This window comes from Crocodylus porosus, unplaced genomic scaffold (genome assembly GCF_001723895.1).
Source record: "Crocodylus porosus isolate Cpor-Errol unplaced genomic scaffold, CroPor_comp1, whole genome shotgun sequence".
Taxonomy (NCBI): domain Eukaryota; kingdom Metazoa; phylum Chordata; order Crocodylia; family Crocodylidae; genus Crocodylus; species Crocodylus porosus.
This window is the reverse complement of record NW_017728909.1, coordinates 52,771,982-52,785,422: the sequence shown is the minus strand read 5'-3', so window position 1 is coordinate 52,785,422 and position 13,441 is coordinate 52,771,982. Positions and strand designations below refer to the sequence as shown.

The window sequence follows — 13,441 nt, the reverse complement described above, 5'->3', positions numbered from 1 at the left end:
TGCGGAACCCCACTGCCCACGTCCTTCCAGGTTGAGAAGGACCCATCCACTACCACCCTCTGGGTGCGGCCCTCCAGCCAGCTGGCGACCCATTTGACTGTGTGGGTGTCTACACCACAGCCCCCCAGTTTCTTAATGAGAATGGGGTGAGAGACAGTGTCTCCAGCCCCAAGAAGTCAGAATTTGTTGATATTATTTGGAAGCTTGTTTTCCATGAGAATTTTTGCTGAAAAAGGACTTCAGGATTCAAGCCCTTTTGGTTCAAATATGTAAAGCAGTTTCAGCAATTTATAAAGCTACCGCCTACAAAAACACACTGAAAATTAGGCAGACCAAAAGACATTGGTCTCTACTAGAAGGAAATTAGAATGCCTGTCTGCACTGAGACTGGACATTGTGAGCAGAGGAATGATACTATAAAGTCATCTGAGACCTTTTCTCCTCTTTTATTCCTCTATGAAGAATTTGACTTCTTGGCCAATGAGCTGGGCTTTCTGGTGACTCCAGGAAACAGAAGCACTCATACAGATTTCATTTGCCAACTGTATTCCAGTTCATTCTTTCACCCTTTCCAGGAATTGGAGAACCATAGTCTTTTTACTATGTTTAGAAAAAGACTGTTGATTTGGATGTGAGGGGAAGAAAAATCACATTTTTACTTGCAAAATTTGTACCTGGTGCTGCTGGAGATAGCTACACACACGATGGTAGGTTAAAAAAAAGACTAGAGAAAAAAATCTGTTCTCCATTTGTTTATACTCTATTTGCCGAAGATTTGTTTATAGGGAGCTTAAGTGTTTTATTATTGGCTCTTTTCACATACTGATCTGTGAAGGGGTGTGTACATAAATACTCATTCCCAGGCCCTAGCAGATCATTCAACAGGAACAGCAGTGACAAAGCTGAAACATGCAGAAACAAGAGAAAGGCAATATACATATAGTGAGAGTAGGAAGAAGGAATGCTTAAGTTTATTTGATGCAACTGCCCTCCAGGCAACTTGAAAGATCCACAGTTAAAAACAGCAAACAATTAGAAAAACTATTCATTTTTGGAAGGACAGGGAAGGGATTTGTTTTTTAAACCAATTAGTGCCTAATAGGTTAAGTCCATTTAAGGAAAAAAATAATCGTATTTAGTTTTTGTTTTATGTTTCAAGCCCTAGTAAACTGGTGATTCTCTGGCTTCTGGTGGACATCAAGGAAATCACGTTATTGGGGTTTGAGAAATTTTATGCCCCATCCCCAAACTGGGACTGTAAGACTGGTCGCACAATTCTGGTGATGGGGCATAAAATTCCTCAAGCCTCAACTGCATGCTTTCCAGCTGCCAGCATGCAGGAAGTTGAAAAGCATGGCTACAGCCCAGCTGTAGGCATGCTCCTTAAAAGTGCCTATACACTGGGACCCATGCTCCGGGGCACAGACAGTAGGGGAGATAGGAGTTTCCTGCTCTCCAGCTGCCCATGCCCTGCACTGTGAAGTGGCACCTACAGCTGGGAAGCAGTGAACTCCCAGATTCGCATCTGCTGCTTCCATGGCTGCTCTGGGAACTTTAAAAAGTGAGTGTGCAGCTGGGGTTCCCAACTTCACACCTGCTCTTTAAAGGTCTGAGATGCAGTGATCCCAAGACCAGGGAAACACTCTCTGATGTCAAGCTGACAACACACTTCCACATCTCCCTCCAAGGATTGGGTGCAAGGCACCAGGTCCAGCACCCAGGGCTGCCCCCAGCCTAACCCCATTGATCAGGCAAAGGGCTCTGTCCTGGTCCTGGATGCTGGATCCAAATGCTTAGCTGAGAGTGGAGATCTATCCTGGAACAGCCCTTACATGATACATGTTCAATTTAAGGCATGATACAAATGAGCCACAATGATATTATACATTATACAGGGAACCATTTTGTGGCATATTTGCATATTATCACTCCATGAATTGGCTTTAATGTGTGGTAGGGTTACTATTTATTGTGGGATTAACATCTTAATTACACCTAAATATAACATATGCCTGAACTCTCACTTATTTGTTCAGGATAAAATTGATTACCTGTTCATATAAGAGGCCGGAAAAAAGGGTGCTCTGTATGTCTCACTAGCATATCTGAAAAGGTTATAAGATCATACATAGGGCTAAAGGAAGGGGGAAGCTATCTACCATCCCTTGGGAAGCATTTTGAAGCATCAGTTGATGGAAAGGTAGTTCATCTACCTGAGTACTTGAGCTACTGATTGTTAAGCAGTTTTACAGAACTGTTCTAGTGCACCTGGGTTACATAGTCTGCATGCTTTCTTTCAACATTACAGTTCAACACATGAGTTTTGGAAGTACAAGCTGATAGTTATGATATCCTTTTCCCAATATGGGCATAGCTGAGGCTAAGGAACATGAATTCTATATTCTTCAGCCTTACACATAATGTGCTGGGTATCACGAACATACACAAAGGCTGAATACAGACATTCAGGGAGGTTATGGGGAGGTTTCATAGTTTCATAGTAGTTTCATAGTAGCTAGGGTCAGCAGGGACCCAAACAGATCACCTAGCCTGACCCCCTGCCACAGGCAGGAATGAATGCTGGGTTCACAAGACCCCAGACAGGTGATCATCCAACTTCCTCTTGAATTTGCCCAAGGTAGGGGTGAGGTTAGATCAGGTTAAAAACAGCAACACAACTGAACTTAGTTTGCCCAAGTGCAGACCTTACGCTAGTTAAGTAGTTCTAATTGCAAACTGTAGATAAGTTCAGGACAGTTAGATCAATCTAAAAATCGCCAACCCTATCTAAATTAACCCTGCCTCCAAAGCACACTCAGGGTGCAGACAGAAGTGACAATTTTCACCTGATCTGGCCACAAAAAGCAGCTTATAGCTGTGACCAAAGACAAGTGCACAGCTGCAAACAATTTAAAAATGGCTGATTGAGTGAAAAGCTGACCCCTCATTGCATGAGGTATGAGATAAAGACATTTAAAAATGTAGCGTCTTCTGTAACTTGTGTCTGCAGAGATCCCAGCCTGTCATTGTTTTCAGAAGGGGGGGAGGGAGCAGAGGGAGTTCAGTCTCAGGTTTTTTTCAGCCCCCCCTAGAGTTTGGTGCAGGGGTACTGGAGCCCTCCTGAGGGGTGGGGGAGCTCCAATTCACCCACCCCACCCTTCAGCACCAGCTGGGGCGCCCCATGAACAAGTTCTTTCCTCCCTTCCATTCTGAAAACAGCAACCACTGGCAGAAAGCCCTGGCCATTGCTATGGGAACCTGGCTGCAGGCTCTGAACCGGCAGCTAGATTTCCCCTCCCCCCAGAACCAACAGTGAACTTTTGTTTCATCTGAAGTAACGCTGTAACTCAGAACACTTTGCAGAATTGTTCTGAATTATAGCTGAGAGCTCCACTTCTGTCTGAACCCTCAAATCTGATCAGGTTGGCATTTCTAGACAGATCTAACTCTCCTGGACTTCTGTATAGTTCCCAGCACAGCCCCAGAGCTGGGAAAGCACAGTTGCCAGCCCCAGCCCTGATGCTGCACTTTTCCTACCCCCTCCCTGGCACTAAGCTATTTTTAGTCAGCCCAGCCCTGCCCTCCCCATCTCCACCACCAGCCTGCCAAACCTCCCATCCCTCAAGCCACTCACAGTGACGGTTTTACCAATGTACATCAGTGCTGGGAGCTGAGCAAGTAAGTAATGTTGGGGGATGGGCAGGCAGGATGGGGGTATTAGTTTGCTGGAGGGTTTTTTGTCTGGGGATCAGGGAGGTAAAAACAGCCCCATGTCCTGGACTAGTCAACAAACACTCAAAGCATGAACAACGGTTGAAAAATTCACTGTAAAATAAATGTCAATATCGTTACCTATTACTGTCCAGTTCATAATCTGAATGGCAAGTTCTTTAAAGAACTTAAGGCAGACAAGGTTCTTTGAATAAATCTGATATCTTTTATTAGACCAACTAAAAGAGTTGGAAAAATTCTTCTTTACAAGCTTTTGGGTACAAATCCTGAAGAAGGGTGTTTGTACCCAAAAGCTTGCATAGAAACCTGAAGAAGGATGCACACCTTTCCTCAGGCCTCTTTGCAAGCTTTCAGGTACCAACACCCTTCTTCTGGGTTGGTACTCAAAAGCTTGCACAGAAAAATTTTTCCAACTATTTTAGTTGTTCTAATAAAAGATTTACCCAAACAACCATGTCTGCCTATGTCCTTAGACCAACATGGCTATAACCAATACCCCTTAAAACAACTAACACACTTCAGACATAATCCTAATATTTTCTACTTGCACAGCTATGAGAGTCCTGCAGTTCTTCACTGTGTACATCTCAGTTATGCTTACCACAGCACACAAAAGTCCAAGGTTAAAGCAATAATGCTGCCAATTTCAAGCAAAGTGGGAAGTTCAAAACATTTATTGGCCTGATTTTTCTATATTTTAGCAATCCAGCTCAAAGAAGGTAATTTAAATTCTGTACCTTAAGCAGATGCAGTTTTCCTCCTGAACTTCTTGTACAAATTAAAAAGTGTTTTGTAAATAAGAAGCATTGTCTTTCTCCTTCTTTTTTCAAAGACAATGATCCCAGGCGAACTTTACTAAGTTTCCCTCTCTCAACTGAAGGGACTTGAATAAGGGAACCTGGTGATTACAAAAGTGAATAACACACTGTAATTATAATACTATTTAGCAAGTGATGCTCTCAATATTAATATACTAGGCAATACAAAATAATTAATGCAACTTATTAACTCTGATAGGTGTACATAAGAAAATACCTTGCACTTAGAACAGAGGCCCGTTGTTTATTTTCTTACTATTTTTATTGTAGACTTGTTTTTCTTCTCTAAGTCAAATTGAGGATTCAGGTTTGGACTTTGTTATGCCAAAAGAAGATCTTACTCTATTAAGACTATTCATTTTGGCTGCAAAATTCGTAGGTAGGTTAAGTTACATGTCATATATACAATGGTCAAGAAAGGGAAATTAAATGGCAAAGTAACATCACTTGCACTAAGTTTGGCAATTACTAGGTTTGTAAAATGAGATCAATGTGCACAAAGAGTAACTGAACAAATTTTAAGTAAACCAAGCTTCTTTTTCCTTGGCTTATACCACACAATTATCAGTGCTCCTGAGTCACACTGTGGCCTAGTGTACACCAGTACACTAGTACAACTACTACTGAATTCAATTAGTATCTTATTACAGAAGAGGCTGAATTTGATCCTCACAGAATTTCAGATGGGTGAAAATTATGCTACTGTGCTACTTACATCCTTTCTTACATAGTTTTGGACAAACTTTCATCAGGCTTGCATAAGCATGTGTGACACCTCTGAGTTTACCTAGGAGGTAAAATTTCAGTTCAATCCATGTGCAATTCCCATACATAACTGTGGGCACTATCTTGACCATTAGTGCAAACACATTATGAAGAAGGAACGCTGGAGAACTTATTCATTGAGGTTTAATATATATTACCTTAAAACTCATTACGCTACCTTGGCAGGAAAATGGTCTATTATAAAGACACTTATTAAATCCTACACTAAGAAACAAGATACAAATGCAATATATCTGCTTAATGAGAAAGAAAAAAATATTTTAGAAATTTAAATATTTACATACAATTGCATACATTGCTAAACATGTACACCCCCCCAAACCAACATTTTAAATTTATTTCAGATGTACCAATACATAAAAATATTCTATCATCAGACACAGCCACAAACACACCGATAAATGAGAAAATTACAACAGAACTGATGTTCTATAATGTACAGTTTAGGGTTATACTAGAAATATGCAGCAGTAAGAGTGCTGGTGTAACACAAAACAGACATAAAGTTCAACCAAATGCTACATTGTCAGTTCTCCTACATGCACTATATAGCTCTCATTAGACAAAGTGGCTGTTGTACATTGTTTTGGAGTTTTTCTGACCAGTGAATTCTTATTAACAACAAGAAACTAGATGTTTGCCACATCCTCAACTACAGATTTTCTCTTAAAGGAAAGAAAAAGCATAATGGTTCAGTTTTGTTACCACTGTTGTTGTAAGCAAGTGAGGCTAATTTTGGAGTTTTCATTAAGCAGCAGTCCTTTATAGAACTATGAGTGCAGTCTCAGGAATTCTAACCAGCAACATATGAACTAAGCAGATGAATATTGCCAAAAAATCATTTTAACAAATACATGTGCAATCCAGGATGGACTAAGCCTGGGTTTTTTAAAAAAAGGCTTTAGGTCTGCATGCAACTGACTAATTTGCTCATGCAGTTTTGCTTTCTCCTCTGCTGAATATCATAAATTGCAATACAATTGTCAGGAGAGAAAGATCCAAGACAATTTGAATGGCTGAGAAGTGGGTTGCAAAGCTATATGTCTGAATTGATTTGTGGCACTTAGCAAAACTGGACCGATCTGTTGGTAGGAGCCACTGAGGAAATAAAGACTGGGACCTATGAGGTGGTAAAGTCATTAAGACCTTGTAGTTGAAGAACTTTAAATGCCTTTACTGAGTTTTGGGTAACTAGCACTACCAACGGAGGAAGTAGCGGGTGCAGCAGTGTTGGGAACAGAGACTGGATCTGAGTCCCGACTCCCAAACTCTATCCAGGGGACCACCCTAAATGTTCTTACATGCCTTTTTGTAAACTATGCTGTATATTACACTTCACAAAAGTAAAATTCACACTATCATAAACACCTAAACAAGCATCTCTTTGACAAGGTAAGGGAAATATTCTGTCTCTGAAAGCTATGAAGAAGGTCTCTGTACAGGTGCACAGAGACCAACACAGGACAAATATAGAAGTGAAATGGAAAAGGGTCCTCAGGGGGAAGGTGCTAGGATAGCAGCACTGGAGACTAGTCAAAGAACAATAATACCAGCGATATCAGTATAAGTTTCCCCTCATGCTGCCCTGCTACAGTACCCCAACCTTGACTTGAGGGAGATATTCCTATAGGTGAAAAGATAAACTCATCTCCAGACCCATTCAGTCCTTGGTCTTTCTGATGTGACAGTCAAAGATGCTAATTCATGTCAGCTCTGGTAGACAATTTGTGATGTGGTCACTTGGACAGCTAAATTATTCTAGATAATATATTTTTATTTAAATATTTTAACCATTGTATTTTAATATTTTATTCTTATCTCTGTTACCAGTCAACATTGTGATTGACAGGTTTATATCACAGAACAAAACTTAAGTCTTTTCTTTGGCAAGCTCATTTCCTTAGTTCATACAAGGCTTTCAAAAAAAGTGTTTTACAGGTGTCTAATCGTCTAAAAAACATCATAATTAGACACTCAAGTCTAATTAAAAGCATGCTCAGAATCAGTGTAATAAGGCTTCTTTCCATTGTATGATTATTATAATTAACTACCTTTTTATTGATGAATTTCTAAATATACACATAAAATAAAGATAAGCAAACCATAACTGGGAAACAAACTAAACAACTGAGGTATATAAAGCCACTTCAGCAAAAATAATGATGTATACAGAATAAATAATTCACATAACACATGCCCATAATGGAAGATCATACCTTATACATGTTTCTGGCACCAGGGAAAAATAAAAGACAAAATAGTCCAGACTACAAGCTTTAATATTTTTCTTTGAGTTGATGTTTTGAATTTTCACACTAAGCACATTAAGTTATACTAAATACCCATATGCAATAGTGAAGAAAGGCTTCTAAACTTTAATTGTTACTTAAATTTTAATTGTTTAATTGTTGTAATAATAACGTTGAAGTTACTGTAGATATGGGTATATTTTATTTTTAAAAACTGAGATTAGTTTTCCAGAAATATATAAAATCAAATAACCCCCCCAATCCAAACTTCCACTATTCACAAAGCAATCATGTTGTTTAAGCTGTCAAACTTAGTTCTAAATATTTAATAAAAGTCCATACCCACTGGTCTTACAGAGATGCACTTAAACTATATTCTTAAGCTATCCTACATACTGGTATCCCTAACTTTTTTGTGGGATAAAGAAGCTTGAACATATGAGAAGCTGAAAAATCTGAACTACCAATGTCTACATTCTTTGTAAAGATCTTCCTGCTTAGTAATAACAATTCTGATATAAAAAACTAAATATTTTCATCATGTGTGAGAAAAAGATGTTTAGATAACCACATTTTTTTAATATTTCCAATTTATTCACTTCAATTGGTACAAGAATCAATATATTGATAATGCCAACCTGCCATTAATATTTTTCAAGAAAAGTTTTGAATTTAAGCGAAGAGCTGTTTTTATCACAAATATGTAGAATTCAACCATAAAATCCATCATTACAATCTATGAACTTCAATGGAAACGCTTTTCAGAAACAACGTACAAAGAGGTGCACATCTCTCTCCCTATTTTGCAAGATGCAGTACATGTACATCTGCATTTTTCTGCAGTATGCTTGTTCTTCATAGCTTTTCTTTGCAGAAATGTTTGTGACACACACACTGAGCTTCCACTAAAGGCAGTATCTGTCTTTCAATAGAAAAAATGAATGAGTGTCCTCAGGCTTGCAAAACACATGTGATAATGTTGTCATGCTCCAGCATCTATTTTCTGGCTGTACCAGAGAAACATCCATCTGGCAGCAAAGGTTCAAAAACATTATATTATAGCATTCTTAGCTGTTCCCAAAGCACAGATAAAAAATGGGAACAACAGACAGCTGTTCTCATTCCTCACAATCTCTCCACCACTTGACAAAGCTTTAAGAACTTCAAGCTTCTCTATTCCTTTTGCCCAAATGTTGGCATCATCTGGGACCTCTGTGTTAACTGGCCAAACAGACCTGTTTTCCATGGTGCTGTAGATAATTTCTGGTCCACTGAAGATGACAGTCCAGGCAGTATGTACATTACTGTCCCAAAGGTGCTTTACTATTATTGTGCTGCTGTTTTTCATGGCCCCTGTAAAAAACACCATAAAAGTGGGGCTCAAATACAGCCCAAAACTATTTATCACGGGCCAACTTGTAACTTATCCTACATGGACAACACCAGACTTCTGATGTTTGTTGTGTCCAAAGGTGTCATCTTCCCAATGATGCCAACATTAATTCTACTGTTTTTTAATATAATGTTTTTCATTATTAGAGAAGATTTTTAAGAAAATGTCTTACCTTGACGTATAAAAGTTTGGCTGGTATCTAGCAATATATCACAGCCTTCTACTATCATTCTTTCTATGGCTAGATTTTTCCGGATGTTTTCTGTGTCACTTACTTCATCGTGCATCACCCTGTCAGACACAATATAAACTGTTTCTTAAATTCCCTGAAATGCACCTTTGTACCTTTAATGCACAATGGTATTGAATTAAACATGCAGGTAGCTTGCCTCCCCAAGAATTTGTCTCAGCAACTGATTACATTAGTATTTGCTTATTTATAGCAAGCTGCTATAAATTTCAATTATAAAATGATACTAAGAGTAGCTCTTAAATTGCATAGTCCTTGTCCTAATCCAGAGGCGGGCAATTATTTTGGATGGAGGGCTGCTTACCGAGTTTTAGCAAGCCATCGAGGGCCGCATGACAGGCAGCCAGGGGCAGGTAAATATTAATTTTCTAAATTTTTTAGGGGCCCTGCAGGCCAGGTAGAATAGCCTGGCGGGCCACATTTTGCCCACCCCTGTTCTAATCTCACCTCCTCAAATTCATTCATAGATTCATTCCAATCTAGTTATTTTTACCACCCCTGAAAATATTCTTACCTAGCTGAGGTCTCCTCCTCTAAATGGCCCCATTTGGGAGGGGAAAGGAAGGGAGAGAGAGAGGGTATGCCAACAGCAGTCTTGTACGTCTACCACTGAAGGAATGTGAATATAGCCATTCCACCAGATTTGGTGCATGTCTAGCTATTTGAATTTTCTATGAAGAGCTGAAAGCATCTGCCTGGTTCTAAATATGAATATGAGATGAAAATAAAGACAGCTAAAGAGACAGCCTATGGAAGGAGTATGGTTCTTCAGGGAGGGAAAAAATCTTGGAAGCCAATGGAAAATGTCTCTGTTGAGTAAGTCTCTAGTTAAATGAATGGAGCTATCCTGAGCCATCGATGTAAAAACTCTCTCAGACTAACTGAAAACATATTTCTAAGAAGATTAAAATTGGATTAGAGCGTTGTCTCAAACATTTTTTCCTGGGACGGTTGGGTTTTCCTGGAAAATCCCTTTAATGTGTCCATGGCCTAAGTTTGAATAATACATGATAAAGAACTGGATCTCCTGAGCAAATATTGACAACCTTGCATAGAAGCAGGACATTGACTGCCACAGTTCTCCTGCTTTACCTTTGGCAGGTTTAGGATGTTAGCTGTGCTGTGGTCAGGATTGACAGGAGTTTACACAGAGTTTACATTATGCACTGTATATGTTGGTTTAGATAGGGATGATCCTGCCTCAGGCAGGGGGTTGGACTAAACGAGCTCTGGAGGTCCTTTCCAGCCCTACTTCTCTATGACTGATTGTTCAATGAGTAAGAGCTATGAAACAGTGGGAAACAAAAAACTCAAAAATTTAGCACAGGTAAAAAACTGCTTTTGCTGGGGAACAGTGGCATTGCCATGCAGAAAATTCAGGAAAACTCGTAATACAGAATTTCTACAATTATGCCATGTTTATACAAGAAAGTTTTGCTCCCAAGACAAAGTGTTAAATTTTTATATGGGTTTAAGCAGGGGGACAATTGTAAAAGACACTGATTGCATAGAGTTTAATTTTGCAGAAATTTGGAGGGAACAGAATTTTAGTAATGTACAAAAACACTGAACTTAAAATATTTGGGATATTTGGATCTTGAAGTTCCCTTTTTGCCACATGTGGTGGTAAAAATATGTGTCAAAATGAATGTCATTAATATTTATAAAATATTATACAAGTTTAGAACTGAGCACTTTGCAAAACCCTGACTGCTTCTGCTGTCATAGAGTAGAATTTACCATTTTTGTCAACTATGGAAAAATTACAATGTTTTCCTGTCAGTTAATGGTAAATGCTTTGCTCATACATAAATATAGTAAATCACTATGACAAACAGGCACCTCTCCACCTTCTCCCCCGTCCACAAAAGATGCAGGGGAAAACAGTCTGAACCCTGTCTTGGCAAAAAAAAAAAGAGCAAAACTTTCAATTAGAAAAAGGATAAAGCTGTCACCTAAGCTTATTAATACCGGAAAAAACCTTACCTTGAAAGTTCTTCTAGCTTAGATTTGGCAAATTCAAGGCTTTTTCTTTCCACATGCTCATGGGGTGTGTGAGCCAGAAGTTCGTGAAGCGTTATGATGTACCTAGGAATCTTAAAGCAAAATAAGCATCATATCAGTACTTCATAATCAGCAATAATTCTAATTAGTTTCAGAGTTTTACTGACTAGTATCCACAACCCGGATCTACGCAACTAGATAGATGATGGTCTTCTGAATGCAGGAAAAATCCTTAAAGTTACAAAGAAATCTGTCTTTTTTTTTTTTTTGATAATGCTTTCAATGGTTTAAATGCTTTTACATGAATTCTCAGTGCAACTATTGCCAAAAATATTGATTTCCATTTGTTCTCTAAGGCAGACATACTGTTAACGAGACTTTCAGCTCAGAGAAATTTAGGATATTTAAGATAACCAGGTTCTACTTACTGTACAGAGGCAAGAGTTGCTCAATAAACATTGGCAACAAATATACATTAATATGAGGGCTTTATTCAGATAAAAATAACAACCACCAAGATTTTCAAGACTGTCTGATGTATCTGCACATGGATAAAATGTATGTTGCACTACTGCAGGTGTGTGTACATGGGCATTTAGGCACACCTAAATGCAATGCACATTAGCTTAACGCACATTATGGCAATTTAGGTTCACATCTTGGATGCTTACACAGTCCAGTGGATGGCAAATTGGCTAGAGGGTCATACCCAGAGCGTGGTAGTGGATGAGACACTATCATCCTGGAAGGATGTGGGCAGTGGGGTCCCGCGGGGCTCAGTCCTTGGACCGATACTCTTCAATGTCTTCATCAGTGACTTGGACGAGGGAGTGAAGTGTACTCTGTCCAAGTCCGCAGATGATACAAAACTGGGAGAAGTGAACACACGGGAGGGCAGGGAACAACTACAGGCAGACCTGGACAGGTTGGACAAATGGGCAGAAAACAACAGAAAGCGATTTAACAAGGAGAAATGCAAAGTGCTGCATCTTGGGAGGAAAAATGTCCGGAACACCTACTGCCTAGGAAATGACCTGCTCGGTAGCACAGAAGCAGAAAGGGATCTCGGAGTCCTAGTGGACTCCAAGATGAACATGAGCCGTCAGTGTGACGAAGTCATCAGCAAAACTAACTGGGCCACTCGTATGGTTAAGGGCTTGCAGGCCAACCCCTACGAGGAGAGACTAGGGCACCTGGACCTCTTCAGCCTCCGCAAGAGAAGGTTGAGAGACGACCTTGTGGCTGCCTATAAATTCATCACGGGGGCACAGAAGGGAATTGGTGAGGCTCTACTCACCAAGGTGCCCCTGGGGGTCACAAGAAATAATGGCCATAAGCTAGCAGCGAGCAGATTTAGACTGGACATTAGGAAGAACTTCTTCACAGTTAGAGTGGCCAAGGCCTGGGTGTTCTCCCCTACCCTGGGGGTCTTCAAGAGGAGGTTGGATGGGCATCTGGCTGGGGTCATCTAAACCCAACACTCTTTCCTGCCTATGCAGGGGGTTGGACTCGATGATCTATCGTGGTCCCTTCCAACCCTAACATCAACGAATCTATGAATCTACATGTGGACGCGTTAAAGCGCATCAACATCATGTGCGTGGACTGACGTGGGACTAAAGTTAGTCCCACGTCAGTACATACACAGTGTTAATATGCCTTAACGCGTCTACACGTACATTAATGTGCCTTGGCTATTAGTGCCTAAAGTTGATACCTGCTTTTGCTTTTGCTATGTAACTCTCTTTACAGTTTCACAGTAGTTCACATTCCATGTATCGCAAAAGCATAAACAGTGATATCTTCGTATCATATAATAAGATGAATAAATTAAGCTAATATCGAATCAGACCTTGGGGGCTCGGACAGTAAAGAAATTCTTCCTTATGTCCAGTCTGAAACGGTCTTGCAGGAGTTTATAACTGTTTGACCTCGTCATCCCTTGGGGCGCTCTGGTGAACAAACGTTTCCCCAGATACTGGGGATCACCCCGATAAACTTATAGGTGGCCATCAGATCACTTCTGAGCCTGTGCTTTTCCAGGCTAAAGAGCCCCACGGCTCTCAGCCTGTCATCGTAAGGTCTGTTTTCATGACCTCTGATCATGCGCGTGGCTCTCCTCTGGACTCTCAAGCTTCTCCACATCCTTTTTGAATTGTGGAGCCCAAAACTGGACGCAGTACTCCAGCTGCGGCCTCACCAAGGCCAA

The 13,441-nt window shown here is 40.0% G+C and overlaps 1 protein-coding gene across 2 annotated transcripts in view; it reads right to left on the bottom strand.

The window, feature by feature from the left end:
- RASGRF2 (Ras protein specific guanine nucleotide releasing factor 2) overlaps positions 1–13,441 on the bottom strand; it is a 237,864-nt gene that overhangs the window by 141,826 nt on the left and 82,597 nt on the right. For both annotated transcript variants that reach the window (XM_019532310.1, XM_019532311.1), the window contains exons 8-10: positions 11,215–11,324; positions 9,151–9,269; positions 4,470–4,630 (exon numbers count right to left, since the gene is read on the bottom strand). In XM_019532310.1, coding sequence (XP_019387855.1) covers positions 4,470–4,630; positions 9,151–9,269; positions 11,215–11,324 — 390 coding nt within the window. The remainder of the gene's footprint in view (positions 1–4,469; positions 4,631–9,150; positions 9,270–11,214; positions 11,325–13,441) is intronic.